The 23,844-nt window shown below is 34.7% G+C and overlaps 1 protein-coding gene across 2 annotated transcripts in view; it reads left to right on the forward strand.

Moving 5' to 3' along the window:
• Nucleotides 1–23,844, forward strand: part of PIK3C2A (phosphatidylinositol-4-phosphate 3-kinase catalytic subunit type 2 alpha) — an 89,184-nt gene that overhangs the window by 15,167 nt on the left and 50,173 nt on the right. For both annotated transcript variants that reach the window (XM_032488928.1, XM_014568088.2), the window contains exons 2-3: nt 6,894–8,030; nt 21,440–21,543. In XM_032488928.1, coding sequence (XP_032344819.1) covers nt 6,960–8,030; nt 21,440–21,543 — 1,175 coding nt within the window. In that variant the 5' untranslated portion in view covers nt 6,894–6,959. The remainder of the gene's footprint in view (nt 1–6,893; nt 8,031–21,439; nt 21,544–23,844) is intronic.

Below are 23,844 nucleotides of genomic sequence, written 5' to 3' on the forward strand. Positions count from 1 at the left end.
ATAATGCTTGTTCACATGTTTTTTGTTCCTTTTCTCATAAATCATAACCTTGTGTTGTCCACTGACTTGTTGTCCTTTGGCTGTTGAGCACTTGATATGTGGCTAGTCTAAGTTGAAACGTGGTAAGTGTAAAATATATACCAGATTTTGAATACTTAGTATAAAAAAATGAAAGTAAAGTATCCAATTCATATTGTTATATTGATTATCTATTGAAATGATACTATTTTGGATATACTGGACTAGGTAAAGTTTATTATTAAAATTAATTTCATCTGTTTCTTTTTTATTAATGTAGCTGTAAAAACTTTTAATTCCGTATGTGACTTGCGTTCTGTTTCTGTTGAATAATGCTATTCTAACCTAATCCAACACCTGGGCATTCTTCTTTTTTGTCTTTTGCAAAAATTTGTATAGTGCCTAATACCAAAGTACTTGGGGTATTTTTGGTTTGTTTTTTTGGTCACGAGTGTTTTTCCCCTTCATGAATCAGTAAAGATAGAAGAAGGTTATCTTCTGTAATGGAGTTGTTTTTTTTTTTTTTTTAAGCACAAATGAAGCATCTCCCATTTTTAGTTTTCTGGTGCCATCTCTAGCCCTCCTAGTTTTAAAGATAATTTTTCTTCCACCACTTGTTTATTCTAAACTCAACCACATGATTTTCCCATTTTAGTTGAATTAGTAATAAATGACTCCTTTAGTCTGTTTTTGGTTTTAGAATTTGTGCTTCTTTTTGATAAAAAGAATGGTGTCTTGAGTTTTGTAGTCAATGGTGCTTTCATTCAACAGCTATAGTAGAAATTTGAGAGTAGAGGATGAATAAAATAAGAATTTGTGCCCTCAATAAAATTATAAATTTGCTACTGAGCTGGTGGTAATAAATTGGTACATGTTACAGCTAAATAGCAGTATTAATTAGTTCATGATAGAATTAAAAGAAATAATTTATTACTGCAGAAAGAAAGAACTCTAGGATTGGGGAAGAAAGTTGGTATTTATAAAGGATAAGATATGTCTAGACACTTACTGACTCCAGATAACTGTTAACATGAAAATATATCCTAGTGAGTTAGCACTGCCTAGATTTGAGTCCTGATTTCACCACTTGCTAGCTGCTATGAGCTTGGGCAGATTATATAACTGATGTGCTTAAATTTCTTCATTTGTGTACTAGGGATAATAATAGTAACTACTTATTATAGGTCTTTGCATAAATAGAGGTATATAGATTTTTCTACAGTTTTAACAGCTGTTTTACTGCAGTCTTCATAATTTTATTTTTAATAGTGGCATAATATTCAATTCCAGGGAGCTACCATAATTTATTTTTCTTTGAGATTAATTTTGATTTTAAAGGAGAATGTTTGTATTATTGAACTCAAATAATTGTTTCTCCATTTTCTAGGTATCTTGAATTTTAAGATCAGAAAACATTTAAATGGGTAACAGGACTAACTTGTTTTGTTTTATTTTATTTTTTGAGATTTAAATTTAAATTGTAAATGAACGTCAAAAGAAGCCAAGAGCTTTTAAATTAATTCATTTGGGTCTGTAAACGGTATCCAAGGGTTTAGCTGAATAGTTTAATTGCCCTCTTTTGAAGAATTTTAAAGTAGCTACAGCCTTGTGATCTGCACTGGGTTACTTTATCTTGGGAAATTTTTGGCAGATGATATACAATCATCATTCAAAAACAAGTTATATTGTCCTTCCCAGCTTGAATTAGGGGAACATTAGTACTGAAGTTTTCATTTTGAATTAGCATGTTGGAAGTTATTTCCTGCTAAATGTTTGTCATCAAGTGAAGTTTATTTTTGAAAATTAATGGAGTATGTCAGTGCAGCAGCCTTAGAAAAATAGCTGAAGCACAGGGTTACTTTTGGACAACCTGTTAAGTCTTTTGTTATCATTTGAGTATACATGCATAATAATCTTTTGGAAAACTAAAATATGGTGATTTAGCTGCTAACAGACATCTGTTACTGCTTAGAGTCGAATTTACATTAGCATATACTGCTTTGGGTTGGAATTAGGGATAGAGCAAACAAATGAATTGATGATATTAAAATACTGTTAAAATATATTTTAACCTATTAATTTTATACCTTAGTCAATAAGTAAAAGATAATATTAATTTGAAATACTTGGAATAAGAGTCTGTTCTCCATTGAATTAAGTGTATCTCAGATGCACTTTAAAAAATTCCAGATTCCCCTTTGACAAAAATATCCTATTGTTAGTGGATAGAGGGACCCCTAAATTAGGAAGCCCACCAAAGTGTGGGTCCTTGCCACCGATTGTGAAAGAATTCGCACAGCAGAGGCAGAGAAACAAAGTGAACAGCCACTTTGTTGCTCAGAAGGGGAAAAGGAAGGAAAGCGCTTGAGAGAGGAAAAAGCACTACAGCAGGGAGCTGTCAGCCAGGATGGCCAGTAGAGGCAGCTCTGGCTCAGCTGGGGCTCAGACCACATGGATTTTTATGAGAGGCTTCTGCTGTCATGTCCTTCTTCCAGGTATGATGGAGCCAATCATTCTTTGTACAGGCTTTTCTGGTTGTTGCCATGGCAATTGTCTTCTGCCTTGGCGCTGGGTGTATCATTTAGCATGCTAATACATTACAGTCAGCTTATAATGAAGCTCAAGGTCCACTGGAAGATGAATCCTCCATCATCTTGGGCTCTGTTGGTTCTAACCAGTTCTTGTTTCTTATTGCAGCTGCCTCCTGAGACTTAGATAAGAGTAATTGGTTTCTAGTCAAGGGAGGGGCCAGGGGTATAATCCTGGAAGCAACAGCCTTGGTAACCAAAAAAGGTTGCTTTTAATCAGAATGCCAGACCCAGTGTTCCCCCTCAAACCTTTCTGCACTTTCTGCTCAGCCATAAACAAGAGGCAGGTGTTGGGAGGCTTAGTTCCTGCAGAAGATATTAAAGTTATTATTATATATATTCCTTGAGGAAGAACCAGGACCCTGCCCTAGGACTGTTCCTCCCTTGTTACTGCATTCCCTTCCTTCCCTGACTAGCAACTGTTTGAATCTACCCTTTGAAACTCAGGGAAGGTCAAGGAGGCTTCATGAAGCCTACTTCCCACAAAAGAGAAATGGACAACAGAAAGGATTTGTATCAGGGAGGCCCACAGGGTCCTGCCCCCTTTCACTATCATTAGTAAAATATGGTAGCCAGGAGAATACTTAAATTACAAATTAGCATTATGCTTGTGGAAGATGAATTGCAGTTCATTATCTTTATCTTTTAGGAAAATGTTTTGTTTTAATCCACTTGATTTTGTGAAAAATAGTCAATGTGTTGTGTTGTTCAGTAACAGGTAATAACAGTTGATTCATTTCTCGCATCATATGTCCGTACTCTTGTGCCATCTGAAATCCCTTCTCTAAGACACTCTACTAGCCCTCATTCCTTCTTGTAAAACACATGTTCATTCAACTAGATTCCATATTTATTAAGCAGGATGCTTTTAAATGTGGAGGAAAAAAACGAACAAAGTTGACTTCTGCACTAAAGAAGCTTATTCTAGTCTTTTGGGTAGACATACAGGTTACAGATTCTGTGTTAAATCAAAAATACTCTTGGGTTTTCATTGGCAGAAAATAATTTTAAACTGGCTTAAGCAAGAAGGGGGATTTATTGGCTTACATAAATGAAAAGACTGGCCTTGCACATGGGTTGGATCCATGTTTAATGTAATATCTAGAATCCACCTCATTTCATTTATCTTAGTTTTCTTCTGGCTTGGATTCATTCTCAGGCGGTATCCTGTCAAGTGGTGGCAAAGACAGACAAAACAGTGTCAGACTTACATCCAGTCAGCTTAGCAACTGCAATGATAAGCTTCCTTTCCAAATAGTTCTAGAAATACTGTAGTTAACTCTGATGGCCAGACTTGGATCTTCAGGGGTGTTGGGGGTGGAGATAGGGTGAGGGAAGGGAGAAGGATGGTCCAACCTAATTTGAAGTAGGTAGAACAAAAGGGAGATAAATAGTTTCCAAAAAGGAAGTTATATATTCTACTACCAGAAGAAAGGATGCTGAGTAGGCAAAAACAGCATAACATCTACAAAAATAAAGATGATTAACTTTAGTTGAGTTTTAAAAAAAAATGAATTCTGATAGAAGCTCCTTAAGAAAAGCTTCAGATAGGAGACAGTATTTGAATTGGGCCCTGAAGGACAAGTAGAGTTTTCCAAGGCAGACTGGGTAAAGAAAAAACTTTCTAGGTCATTCATTTGAGAAGTTTGGCAGTGAAAGAAGAAAATTAAAATAAAAGCTGCTGGAGCCTAAAGGGGAATGTTAAGATTTTTTTCCCCTCAGTATGGAGAAAACTTGAGCATTTTTATGGCAGAGGAGCGGTAACAAGTAAGGGAGAAATTAATAATGCAAAAGAGGCAATCATTGATGAAGAAGGGAAATTCAGGGATTAAAGATATAAGTGGAAAGGCATCTTTAGAAAGGAAAAAGGGAACTCTTCATTCTCTGAGGCCAGGTGAAGGAAGATAGTGGCAGTGACTGTGGAGGTTAAAACGAATTTGCTGTTAAAGAGGTAAATGACTTCAGTTTTGTTTTCTAAAAGTAAGAAGAAAAGGTTTATCAGTTGCCTGTTGCTATGTAACAGATCATTCCAAAATGATTTTGTAGGTTAGCAGTTTGGCTTGAATTCAGGCTGGGTGGCTTCTTCTGCTGGTCTTGCCATGGGTCACTCATGTGACTGTGGTCATCTCAGCTGTGGATGGATGATCTAGGATGGTGGCTGCACTCACATATTTGGTGGTTGATGCTGGCTGTTGGCTGAACCTCTCTCTCTTTGTGCTCTCTTATCCTCTGTGAGCATTCACATGGCAGTGACTGCACTCAGGAAAGGAAGAGATGAAGCAGTAAGGCCTCTTATGATAGGCTTAGAACTCCCACAGTGCCACTTCTTTCACATTCTGTTGGTCAAAGCAAGTCACAAGGCCAGCTCAGATCAAGTAGAGAACTAGACACACCTGTTTATGGGAGGAGCAACAAAGTCACATTGCAAAGGGAAGTGTGTACTGGAATGGGAGGAATGTGTGCCCATTCCTCCCCATCCAACATTTTATTCTGAAAATTTTCAGTCTTGAGGCCAAATTGAAAGAATTTCAAAGTGAATACCTATATTCCACCACCTAGATTCTACTATTAACATTTTCCTGTACTTGCTTTATCACGTACTTATCCATCTGTCATTTCTCTGTTATTTCTCTTATTTTTTGGATGCATTTCAAAATAAATTGTAGACATTAGTATTTTCCTCTAGGTACTTCATGCATATTTAGCAAGAGTCAGTATGTAGTTTTTTTCTTTTGATAAATTGTTTACATGCAATGAAGTGTACAAACTTTTAAGTGTACACCATGCCTAGTTTTGCAGTCTACTAGGTAGTAGAAGGGAAAAATTGGAATAACTTTTCAGTGAAATGCCTCAGAAAGTCAACTGTAGTTGTGTAAAAAGAATTGCAAAAAAAGTTTTTCTTGAATACCCCTTTCTTCATGTCCTCATCATTAATAATTTTTAAATTTAGTATTACCTCAACATTTAGGATTCTCATTTGTGTTACATTAGTTTGATTTTATTTTGAGCATTTCTCTACCTCCTTTCATTAAGCATTTATTGAGCACATACTATAGATCAGCACTATTAGAAAAAAGGATGTAAACAGGAGCTCTCTTGCATTAACAGGTATTCAAACTAGATTTGTCTCAAACCAGATTAGATTAATAATAGATGCCATTCATTTAATGCTTATGCTTAAGGTTACTGATAGGCACTTAAAGTTACACTGTTTCATTTAATCCTCTGTAATTTAGGGGATAGGTACTTTTTCATACTTTAAAAGTTAGTGAACTAAGGCATATGGAAAAGTTTTCACTTGTTCAAGGGTTTACAGCTTCATAAATCAAAGTGGTATGACTCCAGAACCCATATTTAATCCCTGTATCATTGATTAGAAGCAGGAAATGTGTTCTTTGTTACACAGTAGATAACTAACCCTTTAATTGGTCATCTTGCTTCATAGGATAATCTTGATGTGAATTAAATGTTTATTTTAAATAGAGGAATATAAATGTTTATTAACTGATCTATGAGAGAGTTTAATAAACTATCTTCTAGTTTATGAATAGATATTTTAGCAATTTGAAAAGGAGAAATTTTAGTATTACTAGCTGTTGATTTAACTGTATATAATCAAAATAGAAGTGATAAATTCAGCCATAATTTGACCTTTGAGTAGAGCATTACAGCTTCTTATAGACTTAACACTTTTGTCTTATTTTTCTAATATATGTTACAGTATACCTTGTAAAAATTTCTGGACTATTACAAGTCTTTAATCAGTTTTTCATATGATGTTTTGATAAAATAATAGTTACTTGATTGTATTGTCTAGGTGCTGAATTTATTGCTAATTTGCTTTTGAGCAATTTAACAAATAGCAAAAGATTTAAACTGTTTTGACTTGCTGTTTGCGTAACAGTAAACCCTGTCTGAACTCTTGAAAATATGTGACTAGCACTTAAGCCCTTTCATGCTAAGAATTCTGCCAGAAGTGCCACTGGTTAATAGCAGCCATTGTGACAGATGAAGTGAAAGCTGCTTGAGTTCATTTACTGTGTTAGCTTTCCTATTAGGTCAGGGAATGGGGTAAAGTCATGTATGTAGAAACATCTCTGTTAACCCAACAGTGTATAAGATGTTTTAAAAGTGTTCCTTAACCCAGATTTACCCCAACTGTTCATTTTATTTTAGTGGTGTATTTGTAAGTGGCATTAAATCCTAAATCATATGAACTAGGTTACAAATGAAATAAACTTGTGCTTTAAAAGTCTAATTGAGTGTTATGTTTATTTTTATGTATAGGTTTTGCTATTTTGGAAGCTACAAGAAAAAAAATAGATTGGGGAAGGTTTTGTCCTTTAAGTGGACATGGCTCAGATATCCAGCAACAGTGGATTTAAGCAGTGCTCATCTTCGCATCCGGAACCAACAAGAACAAAAGATGTGGACAAAGAAGAAGCATTACAGATGGAAGCAGAGGCTTTAGCAAAACTGCAAAAGGACAGACGAGTGACTGATAATCAGAGAGGCTTTGAGTTGTCAAACAGCACCAGACAAAAAGCACAAGTTTATAACAAACAGGATTATGATCTCATGGTGTTTCCTGAAGCAGATACCCAAAAAAGAGCAGTAGATATTGATGTAGAAAAACTCACCCAAGCTGAACTTGAGAAACTATTGCTGGATGACAGTTTTGAGACTAGGAAAACACCTGTTTTGCCAGTTACTCCTATTCTGAGCCCATCATTTTCAGCACAGCTCTATCTTAGACCTACTGTTCAGAGAGGACAGTGGCCACCTGGATTATCTGGGCCTTCCAGTTATACTTTACCTTCTATTTATCAGTCAAGTTACAGTAGTAAACAGACTGCATTCCAAAATGGCTTCAATCCAAGAATGCCTACTTTTCCATCCACAGAACCTATATATTTAAGTCTTCCAGGACAGTCTCCATATTTTTCATATCCTTTGACACCCGCCACACCCTTTCATCCACAAGGAAGCTTGCCTATCTATCGTCCAGTAGTCAGTCCTGACATGGCAAAGCTGTTTGACAAAATAGCTAGTACATCAGAGTTCTTAAAAAATGGAAAAGCAAGGACTGATTTGGAGATAAATTCAAAAGCAACAATCAGCAATCTTCAGGTATCTCCAAAGTCTGAAGATATCAGTAAATTTGACTGGTTAGACTTGGATCCTCTAAGTAAGCCTAAGGTGGACAATGTGGAGGTACTGGACCATGAGGAAGAGAAAAATGTACCAGGTTTGCTAGCAGACGATCCTTGGGATGCTGTTCTTCTTGAAGAGAGATCACCAGCAAGTTGTCACCTTGAAAGAAAGCTGAATGGAAAATCTCTTTCTGGGGCAACAGTAACAAGAAGCCAGTCTTTAAATATTCGAACAACTCAGCTTACAAAAGTCCAGGGCCAAATATCTCAGGTATAGTCTTTTCGTACTAACGTCTTAAACCTAGTAGTATAACACAGAATTTGTATTTGTGTACATAATTTATTAGGTAAAAGAAATATTTTTCATTTTGAATCATTTTCTTTATTCTTAAGTATAGTGTGAATCCTAGATTATATGGTACAGGATTAAATGTTTAGGCCAATCGAAAAATCGCTTGCTATTAGTATTTTCTAGGATTATACATTTAAAAACCTACAAGGATCCAACTGTCACTGATATTTTAAGATAGTTTTTATCTGTCTCTCAGTGTCTACTCATTTTATGTGGTCCTGCTTTCTCTTCCATATAGCCTTTATTTTTCAGGGTAAGGAATTTTGGCTTTTAACCCCATTTTAGAAGTTCTCATGTCTACTGTTTTGTTGTTCTAACCATGAGGGAGGAAGGAAGGAAAACCCCAGAGAGATGGGAGAAAAGCCGTTTAAAGGACCCTCTTTAACACCTATATTGATAAGAGTGAAGAACAGCACTACAGTCTATGCGGTAAAGTTGCTGAGTCTTACTATCTGGAGACATTACGTCAGGGTGCCTGGGACAGGATGTCTTGTCCCAGAAGAGAGGCAGCAGGGCTTAGACTTTTCCTTTCCATTTGTAGTACACCACTGAAGATTTGTATTTTGCGTTTATAATATCTGTGGATTCTAGGAATGTTTAAGGCTCATTCTCAACCTTAACGTGAATTTTATCATTCAGTTAATTAGATCAGCACCTAGCTATCTTTAGGCACTGAGAATCAAGTATCATTTAGGGAAGGAGAAGCGAATATTGCATGGTTTGGATGGATTTATGTTGAATTGTTGATTTTAAAAAGCCATTTTGGATGTCTGGGGAGAGAGAAGCAGATATTAAGAAGGTTAAGAAAAAAGGATGAAGATTTTTTTGGATGACATGATCAGAATCCAGAAAAATCTTAACCAGTGTAGTATTTTCCAGATGTATTTTAACTACAGCTCACATAAGGAATACATGTTATTAAGTTCTCTTAAGCTTTTCAATACTGTTTACAAATTTCTTAACATCTTTCAATCTAAAAATCACAAGTTAATTTCACATTTTTAATTAGAATCATAAATATAATGTCAGATTATTTTGTCTAATTATTCCATGTCATCTTGTCGTGGTTTTTGTTTTTACAAAATAACAATTGTTTCCTAAAGTATTTGAAAGGAGAAGGGAAAACTTTAAGCCAAGAATAATTTAAAAAGGGAGTGGGGGATATACCTAGGAGTGGAGTTGCTGATAATTAATTCTACATTTAGCTTTTTGAGGAACCACCAAGCTGTTTTCATAGTGACTATACCATTCTACATTCCCCTCAGCGATGTGTGAGAGTTCTAGTTTTTCCACATCCATGTCAGCACTTGTTATTTTCCATTTTTTTGGATTATAGCCATTCTAATGGATGTGAAGTGGTATCTCATTGTAGTTTTGACATGCGTTTCCCTGATGATTAATGATTTTGATATCTTTTCATATGCTTATTGGCTGTTTCTGTACCTTCTAAAAAAAATGTCTTAAAGTCATTTGCCCATTTAAAAAATTGGATTGTCCATAGCAGTTTTATTCATAATAGCCAAAAAATGGAACAACCCAAATGTCCATCAGCTGATAAATGGGTAAGCAAAAGTGTTATGTCCATACAATGGGACATTTTTCACCCATACAAAGGAATGAAGTCCTGATATATGCTACAACATGGATGACCCTTGAAAACATTATGAATAAGAGAAGCTGGACACACAAAAAGTGTATGATTCAATTTATATATGTCCAGAAAAGGCAAATCCATAGAAAAAGAAAGCAGATTAGCGTTTGCCAGGGGATGGAGGGAATGAGGAATGATTGCTTAATGGGTACGGGGATTTTTTGGGGGGCGGGGGATGATGAAAATGTTCTGGAATTAGAACATTTCAGTGTTCTTACCATAGTAGTGATTGATGGTCACATAACATTATGAATGTACTGAAAGCCAACAAATTGTACATTTTTAAAAGGTTAAAATGGCAGATTTATGTTCTGTGTATTTTACCCCCCCCCCCCTTTTTTTTTTAAAGAAAAAAGGAAGGCACTGGTCTCCCTGATCCTACCATCCTGCTCAGGCCATGTTACTGTTGGATTCACATTTGGGTTAGTGTTCGAGTGAGAGATCCCTCCCGAACTGTGGGTCTCCTTTTTATGGATTTAGCATGAAGGCATGGTGTTTGACACCATGCAGTCTAGATTAGGGCTGTTAGCTGCTTATAGGAGTTGTTTGAGAAAGACAACTGCCTAGAACCTGGAGATCTCAGGAGATATGGAAAGTTGCAGTCTCTGCTATCAGAGAAAAAGAAGCAAGCCCCTGGTCCTTTAGCGAGCTGAGTTTAGGCTCAGCCCTTCCACTGGCAGAAGGCAGAGCCCCTGTTTGTCCAGGCAACGCAGCGTAAGCATCCAAGTCGCTTTCAAATAACCTTGCCCTTTCATCACACCTCCATATATATACACTTAGACACCTCCACAATGTATGTATGCTTTGTAGCCATAATACATAGATTATCTTGAATTTAATAAAATATTTATAAATGAATCTGGTTTATTTCATTATCTCTATATGTCAAATTCTGACCTTCCCAGCACTGGGAAATCATTTATCCACTAAGGGGAAACAGCGTATTCCAGGTGAGCTAAGATTACCATTCCAGGTGAACTGTGGTTATCATCTTAACCAAGCTGAAGTTTGTGGGTTGACCAGAATTATATACTGTCCAATGATCCACGACTGGAACTCAGAACCCAAGAGCTACATGCTTTTTATCTATTCTGCAAATATTCAGTCTGAACTCTTTTTTTATAGTCACTGAGATGGTAGAGAGTTCCTAAAAATCCTTTGAGACCAGAGCGACCATACCTGTTTTACAGTTGAGGAAACTAAGATGTAAAGAGGTTAAGGAATTATTAATTTTTTCATGTAATAATGGTATTGTAGTTAGTTAAATGAACTCATATTTTAGAGTTATTAAGGTGATAACCATAGTTATCTAATCTGACTAACTTTTGTTTCATGGATGAAGAAACTCAGATTCAGAAAGTGACTTATCTCCAATTAGTATTTTCTTCATTTTCTTTGCAACTTTAAACTCCTAACATAGAATGCCAGTGCTTTCACTATAAAACACCACTGCTTTCCCTCTTGCAATCTGTAGTTTAGACTGGTTATTTCTGATTCAACTCATGTTTTCTCCACCTTTTCCTTTGGTGGGGGCAGGGCTGTAATACTCATTTACATCCCTTTTATTATCTCTTTGTATACATCTTTTCCTACTCATTTTTAATATTTCTCACAGCACCATCTTTATTTTCCTTATTTGGGGTGTTTTCAGAAAGCATCTTGTAGGACTAATGAGGACTGGTAGTTTTCTAAAGATAGAAAAAAATTCCCCTAGCAGGGTCTGGGGAATCAGATCACATGAGAGTTACAGGAAATTGCTAGTTGCTCAGATGCTAGGAATTAACTAGGCTCTGGGCAAGATGAGTTTTAGCAGGAACATGCTCTTATATTTTGTTTAAAGTATAGGGGGAATGATCAAGGAGTAAGCAAATTGGTTGTGAGAGACATGAGTCAAAGCCTAGGTAAGCAAAAACAAACATGATTTGATCAGCTGATCAATTAGAGTGGAGATAGATTACTAAGGTATACGTCAGAGACTTTACTAAATGGCACAATGTCTGAATTCAGGTGGCTTTGGCTCCTTAGAGGAGTCTAACTGTGGCATTGCTGAGGAGGTGTATAGTTCTTGAACATTCCATTATACTCTGCTCTATTAAAACCCCATCTAATAATTATGTTTGAACACAACATTCTAAGAGGAGCACAACATTCTAAGAGGAGGACCACTGCCAGACCAGTGTGTGTCTTGAAAATAGAAGGCTACAGTGTTAAGGATCTAGAATCTAGTTAAAGGAGCTATTGAAAAGACTGGAGATACTTTGCCTGAAGAAGAGAATAATACTGGTGATAAGTCACACTCTGGATGTGAGTTTCTTCATCTATGATAAAGTTGGCTGTGCTAGTTGATTTCCAGGATCCTTTCAGGAATGATATTTAAAGTTTGGAAAGTTGCCATGTAAGATAAAAAGTGGACTTTTTTTTTTTTTTTTAAAGTTTTGGGTTTTGAACGTAGGTTCTCAAACCAGAGTAGAGTACCTTAAAATCATGATATTCTTTTAAAAAAGATGAAATAGTGTTGTATTAAATTTTTCAATATATTGAGTGTGTTACTTTGTGCTACCTTAAGTAGCTCTTTTTTGCTGAATTTTAATAGACAAGTGGTGACAGATGCTAAAAGTTAAAATATATTTTATAGAAAGCTTAAAATTCTCTGTTAAAGGAAAAAATTTAATTTAGTAACTCAGTTTTAAAATTTATTGTTCCAAAAAGTAGAACAAGGACTAATGGGGAAGAAAATTCAAAGAGGCAGGTATTATAGTTAAATATGAATAAAGGAACTTATAAATAGCCATTTGGTAATGATCCTTCACATGTAGTTAATGCATAGTTATTGGAAATTTTCAATCAGAGGTTTGGTGTGCACTTGTTAAGGTGCTCTAAAAGAATTTTTATATTCAAATAAGAATTTTAAGCCCCTTTATTAACACTAAGGTTTAATCATTTTGTGTACAGGAAGATAAAGTTTGGTTTGATTTAGGCCAAAAGGGGGAGGTAAACAGAGCACTAATAATAAGCTGACTTTGGAAGTCTGTGGTACAAACATTGGCCTGGAACTTTTAATTTTTCATACACCATTCATCTCTATTTAAAAACTCTTCCCTAAGGTTCATATTTTTTGTTGGGAAATAAGATAGCAGTGCCTATTTTTTATAATTACTTTACGTAAGTATTCATTTCCTGTAAGAATTTTACATTTTGTGGTAAAAACTCTGAAGGGTGTTTTCTTTCTTGCTCAGCAGTCTTACTTCCTGTTTCCTTCTAGTGTCTTTTGTTAATAATAATCTAAATACTTTAGTTGAAATTTTTGTGACCAAGATCAGGAAAAGGCATAGTACTTAAAACTGTCTTCTGGCAATTTAAATTTAAATCATGCTTTTAGTTAATAGCTGTAACTTTAGCTACTTTGAGCAGATTTCAAAGGTTTTAGTAATGAATCAAATTATTTTCATATAATGGTTTTGCAGAATTCTGTGGCTGTTGATTCTAAAAGTTGATTACATTAACATTGTAAAAATTTATATTTCCATTAGCACAATGTCTAACATTAGTTTTTGTTTGTTTTTTAGGGGGGAGGTAATTAGGTTTACTTATTTTTTTATTCATTTTTAGTGGAGGTACTGGAAATTGAACCCAGGACCTCGTACATGCTAGGCATGCACTATACCACTGAGCTGTATCCTTCCTCCTAACATTAGTTTTAAAGAAGAAGTAAACTTCACTAAAATATGATTTTCATTGTCTAGCTGAATGTAGTACACTATTTGAATAGCTTACTGAAGTCTATAAAATTTTCAAAAAATTCAAATAAGGAAATAACCACCTTTGTTCTGAATAGCAAATGATATGTTTATATTCAATGCTTAAAATATGTTCTTTGAAAACTTGGTATACTATCTAACTTCATGGGTAAGACAGCATGAACCTTGGACTTGTGTAGGTGTAAAGCTTTCCAATATTGTTAAAACTGCATTATAGAGTATGTACTCTTAAGTTTTTATGAATTATTTCAAACCTTCACCACTTTCCTTAATCCTTAATCTACCCTTTCCACCTCTCTTCTAATAGGTGACCTCACTACCCTTTTTTAAAATTAAATTATAATTGACCTACAACACTGTTAGTTCCAGGTGCACAACATAATACAGTGATTCAGTATTTCTGTACATTACAAAATGATCACCATGATAAGTCTAGTTACCATCTGTCACTAGACAAAGTTCTTACAATATTATTGACTATATTCCCCATGCTGTACATTTCATCCCTGTGACTCATTTATTTAGTAACTGGCAGCTTGTACCTCTTAATCTTCATTACCTATTTCATACATCCCACCTCCCCCATGCTCTCTGTATCTATGAATCTGTTTCTGTTTGTTACAGTTGTTCATTTGTTTTGTTTTTTAGGTTCAACATGTAAGTGAAATCATGTGGTATTTGTCTTTCTCTTGTCTGATTTATTTCACTTAGCATAATAACCTCTAGGTTCATCCATTTTGTCCCAAATGAGATTTCATTCTTTATGATTGAGTAATATTCTATTGTAGATACATACCACATCATTATCCATTCATCTGTCATTGAACACTTAGGTTGCTTCCGTATCTTGGCTATTGTAAATAATACTGCAGTGAACACAGAGGTGTATATATCTTGTCAAGTTACTGTCTTTGTTTTCTTTGGAAAAATACCCAAAAGTGGAATTGCTGGATTGTATGGTAGTTCTACTTTTAATTTTTTGAGGAACCTCCATGCTGCTTTCCATAGTGGCTATACCAGTTTACATTCCTACCAACAGTGCACCAGGGTTCCCTTTTCTCCACATCCTTGCTAGCACTTGTTATTTGTCGTCTTTTTTTTTTGATAATAGCCATTCTAGGTGTGAGATGAGACCTCACTGTGGTTTTGATTTGCACTTCCCTGGTGATTAGTGATGTTGAGCATCTTTTTCATGTGTCTGTGGCCATCTGCATGTCTTCCTTCATAAAATGCCCATTTTAAAAATCAGGTTTTTTTTTGACATTGAATTGTATGAGTTCTTTGTATATTTTGAATATTAACTCCTTATCAGGTATATCATTTGCAGATATCTTCTCCCATTCAGTAGGCTGTCTTTTCATTTTTTTGGTGTTTCCTTTGCTGTACAAAAGCTTTTTAATTTAATGTAGTCCCATTTATTTATTTTTGCTTTTGTTTCCCTTGCCTGAGGGGAGACATCCAAAAAAAATTGCTAAAACCAATGTCAAAGCACATACTGCCTATTTTCTTCTAGGAGTTTTATGGTTTCAAGTCTTGCATTTAAGTCTTTAATCCATTTTGAATTTATTTTTATATATGATGTGAGAAATAGTCTGGTTTGATCCTTTTTTCATGTGGCTGTTCAGTTTTACAAACACCATTTATTGAAGAGGCTATCTTTTCACCTTTATATATTGCCTCCTTTGTCATAGATTAATTCACCATGTGAAAGTGTGAGTTTATTTCTAGGCTCTCTGTTCTGTTCCAGTGATCTATGTGTCTTTTTTGGTGCTGGTACCATACTGTTTTGATTACTGTAGCTTTGTAATGTAGTTTGAAGTCAGGGTGCATGATACTTCCAGCTTTGTGCTTCTTTCTCAGGATTGTTTTGGCTGTTGAGGATCTTTTGTGTTTCCATACACAGTTTAGAAGTATTTGTTTTAATTCTGTGAAAAATATCATTGGTATTTTGATAAGGATTGTATTGACTCTGTAGATTGCCTTGGGTAGTATGGTCATTTGAACAGTATTAATTCTTCCACTTCATGAGCACAGTGTATCTTTCCATTTGTGTTGTCTTCAGTTTCTTTAATCAGTGTCTTACAGTTTTCCAAGAGCATGACTTTTACCTGTATTGATTAGATTTATTCCTAGGTATATTATTCTTTTTGTTGCAGTTGTAAATGGGATTGTTTCCTTAATTTCTCTTTCTGCTAGTTTTTGTCAGTGTATAGAAATGCAAGAAATTTCTGTATATTAATTTATTAATTATATTAATCCTGCAACTTTACTGAATTCATTTATTCTAATAGTTTTTTGTTGGTGTCTCTAGGATTTTTTTTTCTATATCATATCATGTCATCTGCAAACAGTGACAGCTTTACTTTTTCCTTTTCAATTTGGATTCCTTTTCTTTTTCTTGTCTGATAGCTATGGCCAGGACTTCCAATTACCTTTCTTTTAAAAATAGTGAGGTCAAAGCCATTTTTTTAGTATGCACTTGCCCACCTCAGATTTATTTGCCTCTTCTTTCTTGGAGGGAAGAGCTGTTCTTTCCTTTTTCCAAAACTTAACTTTTTTCACCTCTTTTCTTGTTCCTTTCTCCCCAAAGTATTTCAACCATTATTCTTTCAAAGAGAATTTGTACTTACTGGTTTTCTAGTCTCTTATCATCCTCTCTTGTTCCTATCATATTGCAGAAACTTGTTTCTGGTAATATGAATACTAATTGCCAGTCTAGTGACCATATTCACTGTAAGTCTTTTTGCTTCATTTGCAACAATTAACTGAATTCTTATTCCGAAAATTCTCTTCTGTAGCCCTAGTTAAATCTACTTAATACTTTTCTTCCTCTAATTTTTGACTCCTTTTCCTTGTCTAGCTTCTAAACATAGGCATTTCTGTAAGACTTTGTCCTTCATTGTCTTTAATATATTTCATCTTTTCTCTCTTGGTCAGAGCTTTATTCTTGAGGTTCCAAGATACAGAGTTTGAAACCTACTGGTCTAGACTCTTCTTGCAGCAGTGTGACTCCTTGGCTATCTGTGGTTGAGATGCTGTTATGATTAATTTTATGTGTCAGTTTGACTGGGCTATGAGGTGCTCAGATATTCGGTCAGACATTTTGGGTATGTCTGTAAGGGTGCTTCTGGATGAGATTAATATTTGAATTGTTAGACTGAGTAAAGACAGATTGCTCTCCTTAATGGGATGGGCCTTGTCCAAACAGTTGAAGGCCTGAATAGAACAAAAAAGCTGACCCTACCACCAAAAAGGGGGAATTCCTTCAACTTGACTCCCTTTGAGTTGAAACTTTGTTTTTGTTTCTGTTTTTCCTGCCTGTGTACTCAAACTGAAACATTGGATCTTCCTTGGCCTGCCAGACTCAGATGTAGAACTACACCATCAGTTCTCTTGGGTCTCTAGTTTGTCAACTGCAGATCTTGAGACTTGTCAGCATCTATGATCACATGAGTCAATTTCTTATTATAAATACCTCTGTGTGTGTATGTATGTATATGTGTGTGTATATATATATGGAGAGAGAGAGAAAGAGAACAGGAACAAGAGAAATGATGCTAGTGGATGCAGCCTCTTAGGTATCCCTAAGCCTCCTAAAAAGACTGTCTCCTATTGATGGAGCTTGAATCCAGAATCCTTTAGGTTGGGATATTGCTCTCTTAGTGATCCTGACGGATGCTGACAGCAATTAGCAGAGAGAAGTTTCCCTGTAGAAAATTGCAGAAATTGGATGATTCCTAATTCTATGTCTTTAGCTCCAGAGTAGAATTTTATGATAGTTGCAGAAATTGGATGATTACCAATTCTGTGTCTTTAGCTCTAGAATATATTTTATAATAGAATATTTCTAGGTGATACCCAAACATATACATGGATTTCTAAGTCTAAAATATTTACTATAAAACTCAGTATCTTCCCCCACAAACGTCTTCTTTGTTTCCTATATTAGATAATAACATTAGCAGTTTTTTATTTTATCACTTATCTCTTTTGTTCATTGAAAAATATTTAAGGACAAAATGTGAGGGTTACAAATATTAACCATTAACAGGCTTCATCCTTAAAGAACTTGGGTTAGAAGAGGGAGATAGGATGTATGTGCATATAACTGTATTATAAAATAGAAAGCCACATAAAAGTTTGTGCAAGATCAGTGGAGAAAAGAGACGACTTGATGTTTAGGTTGTCTGACTGCAGTTGGAGGGAGGGATTGGGAGCAACAGTTGAGGGAGTAGGTGTAAAATTTAAAAAAAAATTTTTTTTTGGTTCCAGAAAAAGTGGAGAAGACAAAACATGTTAACGTTACTGTACGATATGAAATCATTTCAGCCCAGCTGTTTTTTTACTTCAGAACATTTAATTTTTTTTATTCTATTATTATCTAGATGTATGACTAGAGAATTAGTTATTATAATCTATTTCTGCCAATGTCAGTTGAAACTTATAACTTGCTTTAAAGGACCTAGTTCATGAAAAATGTGTAGGAATGCCACTGAGATTCAAAATATGTTAATCAGTAGAATATGAAAAACAGAATTAAGAAAAGATGGTTATTGGGTCAAGCAAAAGTACAGATTTTGTATAGCATTGCTCCTGCAAAGGTCACAATGCTGTTTTTTCTCATGTTCTAAAGTTTTTTGTTTGTTTTAGGAGACTATTGTGAGGTAGAATGGCCTAGTGATTAAGCATGTAGTTCTGAAGTTAGGTTATCTAGGTTGAAATCCTAACTGATAAATATATGAGCTGTGTGACCTTGTGGGAGTTAATTAACTTCTCTGTGCCTCATGTTTTAATCTGTAAAATGGGGATAATAATAATAATGGCGCCCTACTGCTAGAGCTTTGTGAGAAATAAATAATACATGCATATATGCATACATAACTAAATTTCTTACAGCAGACTCTGACAGTAATAAGTGCTCAGTAATTGCTAGTTTTTTTTTTTTAAATCGTGGTAAAATCCATATAACAAAATTTACCATCTTAACCATTTTAAAGTGTATGATTCAGTGGTATTAAATACATTGCTGTGCAACCATCACCACTTTCCATCCCCATAATTCTTTTCATCTTGTAAAACTGATATTCTGTACCCATTAAGCAGTAACTCCCCATCTTCCCCTCCCCCTAGCCCCTGGCAACCACTATTACACTTCCTGTCTCTGATTTTGAATACTCTAAGTACTTCATATAAGTGGAATCATATAGTATTTTTTTTGTGACAGGCTTATTTCACTTAGCATATTGTTTTCAAGGTTCATCCGTAGTAGCATATTGCAGAATTTTCTTCCTTTTTAGGTTGAATAATACTCTGTTGTATGTATTTTCCTCATTTTGCTTGCCTATCCATTCATATGTTGGTGAATACTTGTATCACTTCCATGTTTTAGCTATTGTAAATAATACTCCTATGAACATGGGTGTACAAATATCTCAAGACCTGCTTTCAGTTCTTTTCGGTGTATATCTAGAAGTGGAGTTGCTGGATCATGTGGTAATTATATTTTTAATTGTTTGAGGAACCATCATACTGTTTTATACAGTGGCTGTACCATTTTGCATTACTATCAGCAATGCCCAAGCGTTCCAGTGTTTCTACATCCTCACCAACATTTGTTGTTTTCTGTTTTTTTAATGGTAACCATCTTAATGGGTGTGAGGTGGTATCTCATTGTAGTTTAAATATTACTTTTGTAGTGATAATAATTAGAAAAAGCTTATTTTTTAGAATCTGATATTAATAATGAAAATTACCACTATTCTTTTTTAGGAGATGCTTAAAGGAACTACATGGTGCCTTATATTCGTTCAGTGTTTTATGAATGCTATGCGAAGTTCGTTCATTATATGGAAGTAAATTATAACTTGTTTTTGGAGGAAGCAAAACATTCAACAATTTAACCAATGGTTGGGTGCCTTCTGTACTGGATATAAAGTTTTACAGAAATATACAATTTAATAAAAGTTGATTCTTGTCTTCAAGGAGCTTCCACATTAGGGCAAATATAAAACAGAATGTAATGATATGGTGTTTGGTTCAGACTAAGTACTTAGAAGTGCTAAGAGGGAAGAAATGCTTCATACTGAATACTCAAGATATTGTAGATGAAGTGACATTCCATTGGGCCTTAAAAACTAATAGATCTTTGACTTGTGGGGGAAGGTTAGGAGGACAGCATTCAAGACAAAGTTTCAGAGGCAACATAGTTCAGTTTGTGTTTTATAGGAACAGAATATGATTCAAGCTAACTGGGACATAGTATTCATTTAGGAAGTTCTGGGAAATATGATTGGATTAGATGGTAACAAATTTGGAGTGTCAAACCAGAGGGCTTGAAATATAAAAATCCATTTTTAGGAAAGTATGGTCTATTTGCTATAGTGCTTGTTTCTGTAACACAAATTTGCATATATAATTGGTAAATGGGATTGATGTCAGTATAATGGGAAAGTAACATTAGTTCAAAAATAATCTTTCCAGTATGTTAACAGTTTAAAGCAATCAAGAACAAACTCTCTCATAGTTAAAAAGAAAGCCTTAGTAAAGGAAATATTAAGGAAAACACTGAAAATCCTGCAGAAGTGAAAATGGTGGTTGAATGAGTAACTTCAAGATTGCTTCCACATTCCTCAGGGTTAAGCATTCTGGTGAAGCAGTGAGTACGGACAAAGAAGTTGTCAAAGACATTTTGTTTTGCATTGAGAACCTTGGTGCAGAAGTCTACATCCTGGATTATATTTTTAACTTCATTTTGTCTTCACTAGAAGCAAGTGCCCTTAAGAATCCATATAACAAATTAGGAAGCAGAAGTTCCAGAGTTTAAGGAGGCTTCAAAGGATTGAAGACCATAATTCTAGGTGCAAATTCAAGTGGAGATTTAATTGTGCTAGTGTTTTTATAAGGACTTGATATTGTTTTAGTTGGGGCTTTGACTACAGTTACACTGATTTTGAGTAGTCTGCCTTAACTCTGTTTCCCATGAGCTCTGTTATTTGTAGTTGCGATTTTTCTAGAATTCAAGGCTGGCGGTCCCTCTCCAATGTGCATATCACATTCTAGCTGAAAGGGCTCTGCCACATTTTAAAAGCAGCAAATTCATAAAGGAATTGTTGCCCTGAGTTTTCAGTTTAATTTCCTGACAAAATCTTCTTGTGTGTCATGGTCATTGAAATCCATTACAGTTCTTCAAATTTATACACGGTGATCTCATTCACTTATTTTTGAATTGAGAATGGTCCCATTTTAATTTTAAAGGAAATCTACATTTGAAATTTGTGCTAAATCAAGTATTTTTATGTAGTAAGTCAAAACACCTCTAAATGGACTCTGCTTGCGTGGTGAATTTATCTCCCTAAGTGTTGCACACAAATTTTGATCAGACATAAACTTTTGAAGGACTGTCAGGATGTTTGTACATGTTTATTAACGTAGAAAATGCCCACTAACTCCTAAAACTCATTCTCTTACATAAAGAACCAGCTGTTTCTTGGATTTTGGGGCCTCACTTGAATATATAGAATTCCTGACCTACTAGAGGAGTCCCAAATGGGCTTGATCTCTTCATTTTCTTAAAACAGAGGGTAATCCTTTCATTTTATTCGACTGTTAATTTTCTGAAGTGTTCATTTCTAGAAGATTTTTAATGGAAATGTTCTTAGCATTCCATTCTTATTGACCAATACAACATGCAGCCTGTTTCTACTTTTGAGCAAGTAAAACCCGTGAACTTTAAAATAAGGTTTAGTTGGCATTACTTTTACAAAGGTGGAAATCCATACTTTAAAACTTTGTTATTGATACAATTTATTTTACCGTCATTTCTTTGTATGTATTTTTGTAAAAATATGTCTATGCTGTATTGCTCTTTAGCATTTTGGAGATCTTTTACTTTTAAAGTAAAAACACTTTTTTCATTACAGAGAGACCCAAATGGGACCAGTACTTTACCAACTGAAAATTCTGTTCTACAAGAAATTGAAATACAGAACGAGGAAGTGGCAGCCTTTTGTCAATCTATTACAAAGTAAGGAATTTTTCTTTGTAAAATAAAGATTTTTTAATTAAATATTTGTTTCTTAAAATTTTAACTTGAAAACCAGCTTAGTGCTAATAATTCTAAAAATTTTAAGTTTTTTATTATTTTCTCCCTGTGGGTAAAATTTCAGGACAGTGAATTGGTACATTAACACAAGCTATAGTTGAACCTGTTTGGTTTCTGAGCATTTAGAAGAAAAACAATGAAATCAGACAGTAGGTTTCTGATACTGTATTAACAAGGGAAAACATGGCTTAAACATAAAAGTTTCATTAAAATTAGAAAATGCCTTTTTTTGTTTTAGGGAGATTTAATTTTTCTGTAAATTTTCTAGCATTCAAAATACTGTTCTACTTAAATTTAAGAGATGATATAACAGGGAAGATTAGAGGAGCATATATATTTTCTGAAGATTAGAAAAATGCATTTCTAAAATGTTCTTTTAGTCTTAAATGTGTCCAATGTTCTTTATACATGAGGAAACAGACTCAGAGAAGTTACCTACTAAAGTTTAGTCAGCTAGTCTGTAACAGAGCCAGGTCTTTGTTGCTTCTGGTTCAGTGTGTTTTCTTTCCATTATATCAATGTATTAGTCAAGACTTCTGTTATGAGTGCAAGAAATGCATCTTAAACTAGCATAAATCAAAGGTTGTGTACTGGTTCACAAACCCATATAGCAGAAAGAGGAAGGGCGGGGCAGAGCTGAGCGACAGCAAGATCCAGGAATTTGCACACTGTAACTCATCCCTTCTCCCTTTGGACTCTCCTTTCCTTCTTCTTCCCTTTTTCCCTGCTGCCTTTCTACCATGTCTGTTGGCTTCATTTTCTTCTACTGCAGTTGGGATTTGAAGGCAGAGAATATAGCCACTGATAATTTAGACTTGATATTCTGATGGTCTTGTTAGCAGAAAGGAAAGAGTTGTTTCAGCCAGCATGAGAAATAAAAGTCCCACGGAAGGAAAGAGTGGAACAGCAGACATTATGGCCAAGGGGATGAGATCTGTTATCAAAAGAAGGAAAAATAGATCATTACTGGGAGATTTATTCTGAATCCAGTATTTCCCCTGGTGTGGTTTAAGCACAGCAGAGTTTGGGATTTCCAGATCACTTTTGAATATATTCATCATTTTAATGACAAGGGTCTTATTAATATTTTAATAGACTTTCTAGACTATTGGTAATATTTCTGTCTTCCTGTATGTCATCTTTTAGCCAGTATTCCATTTCTACTTTAGACTACATTTGGGGAAAAAAGAAGAAGAATACCAGAAGAGTCACTTTTTCTTTCCTGCAAAGGTTACTCTTATCTGGATTTTTAAAACTCATTTTTTTTCAGCAGGCATTTAAAATAGACTTAGAATGTAAATTGCATGTATTAGAAATTACCTATGCTGTTAAACCATTATGTTTGTATGGTTAACAATTTGGAGATTTTCTTTTACCTTAAAGGTTTGGAAATAATCTATTGTGTGTTCATCTAATTACTTTAATTGTCTTCCCAAACAAGCCCTGTCTATTAGACTGTGTCAAATGACTGTTGCATTTAAGCTTTGCAAGTTGGGAAATTAGGCTATTTGTAATCTGCCTTTTTTCCCACATTTGAATCTTAGAGTTATTTACACAAACTTGGCCGCTAAGCTAAAATGATCATTTTTATTTACACACACAACACATACACCCACCACCCACCCAGATGGCTTATGTAATATAAAACCCCAGAGGAACTAGAGAGAATGAATTCTTTTTTTTTTTTTTTTGAGAGAATGAATTCTTTTTGTATTTTATTTCCATTAGTAGAGTATGATTGCAACAAATATTTCAGATAAGTAAGAGGTGGAGGTGTTTTTGAAGCCATGTTCTAGGAACTCCTCTTATTCCTTGTACCTTTGGAGATTGGGGTCAGGAGATGTCCCTTGAAGAAACTAATGGCTCTTTCTATTTTTTTTTTTCCAGTATGCTTATTTCTGCAGTGGATTTTAAAAACAAGTATTTATATCCTTAGCCAATTCCTTATTTTTTGAAATCTCTTGAAATGATTCATTTAGTTATTTTACTTCAGTTATGATATTAGTGTAAGACTGTCAGGATGATATTTGTTTACAGTTAAGGATACTGTATAACAGACTTAGAATTAGTGTCAGTTGCAGGCCTTATTTTTTTTTACTTCTGTAAAATTCGAGAATTGGACTAGTGATCTCAAGGGTCTTTTTTTTTTTTTTTTTTCAGTTTAAATTTCTAAATACTGTGATTCAGGACATTTAACTATTACTGCATTTTCTCATTTTTTAT

The sequence above is a fragment of the Camelus ferus genome, chromosome 10 (assembly GCF_009834535.1).
Source record: "Camelus ferus isolate YT-003-E chromosome 10, BCGSAC_Cfer_1.0, whole genome shotgun sequence".
Classification (NCBI taxonomy): Eukaryota; Metazoa; Chordata; class Mammalia; order Artiodactyla; family Camelidae; genus Camelus; species Camelus ferus.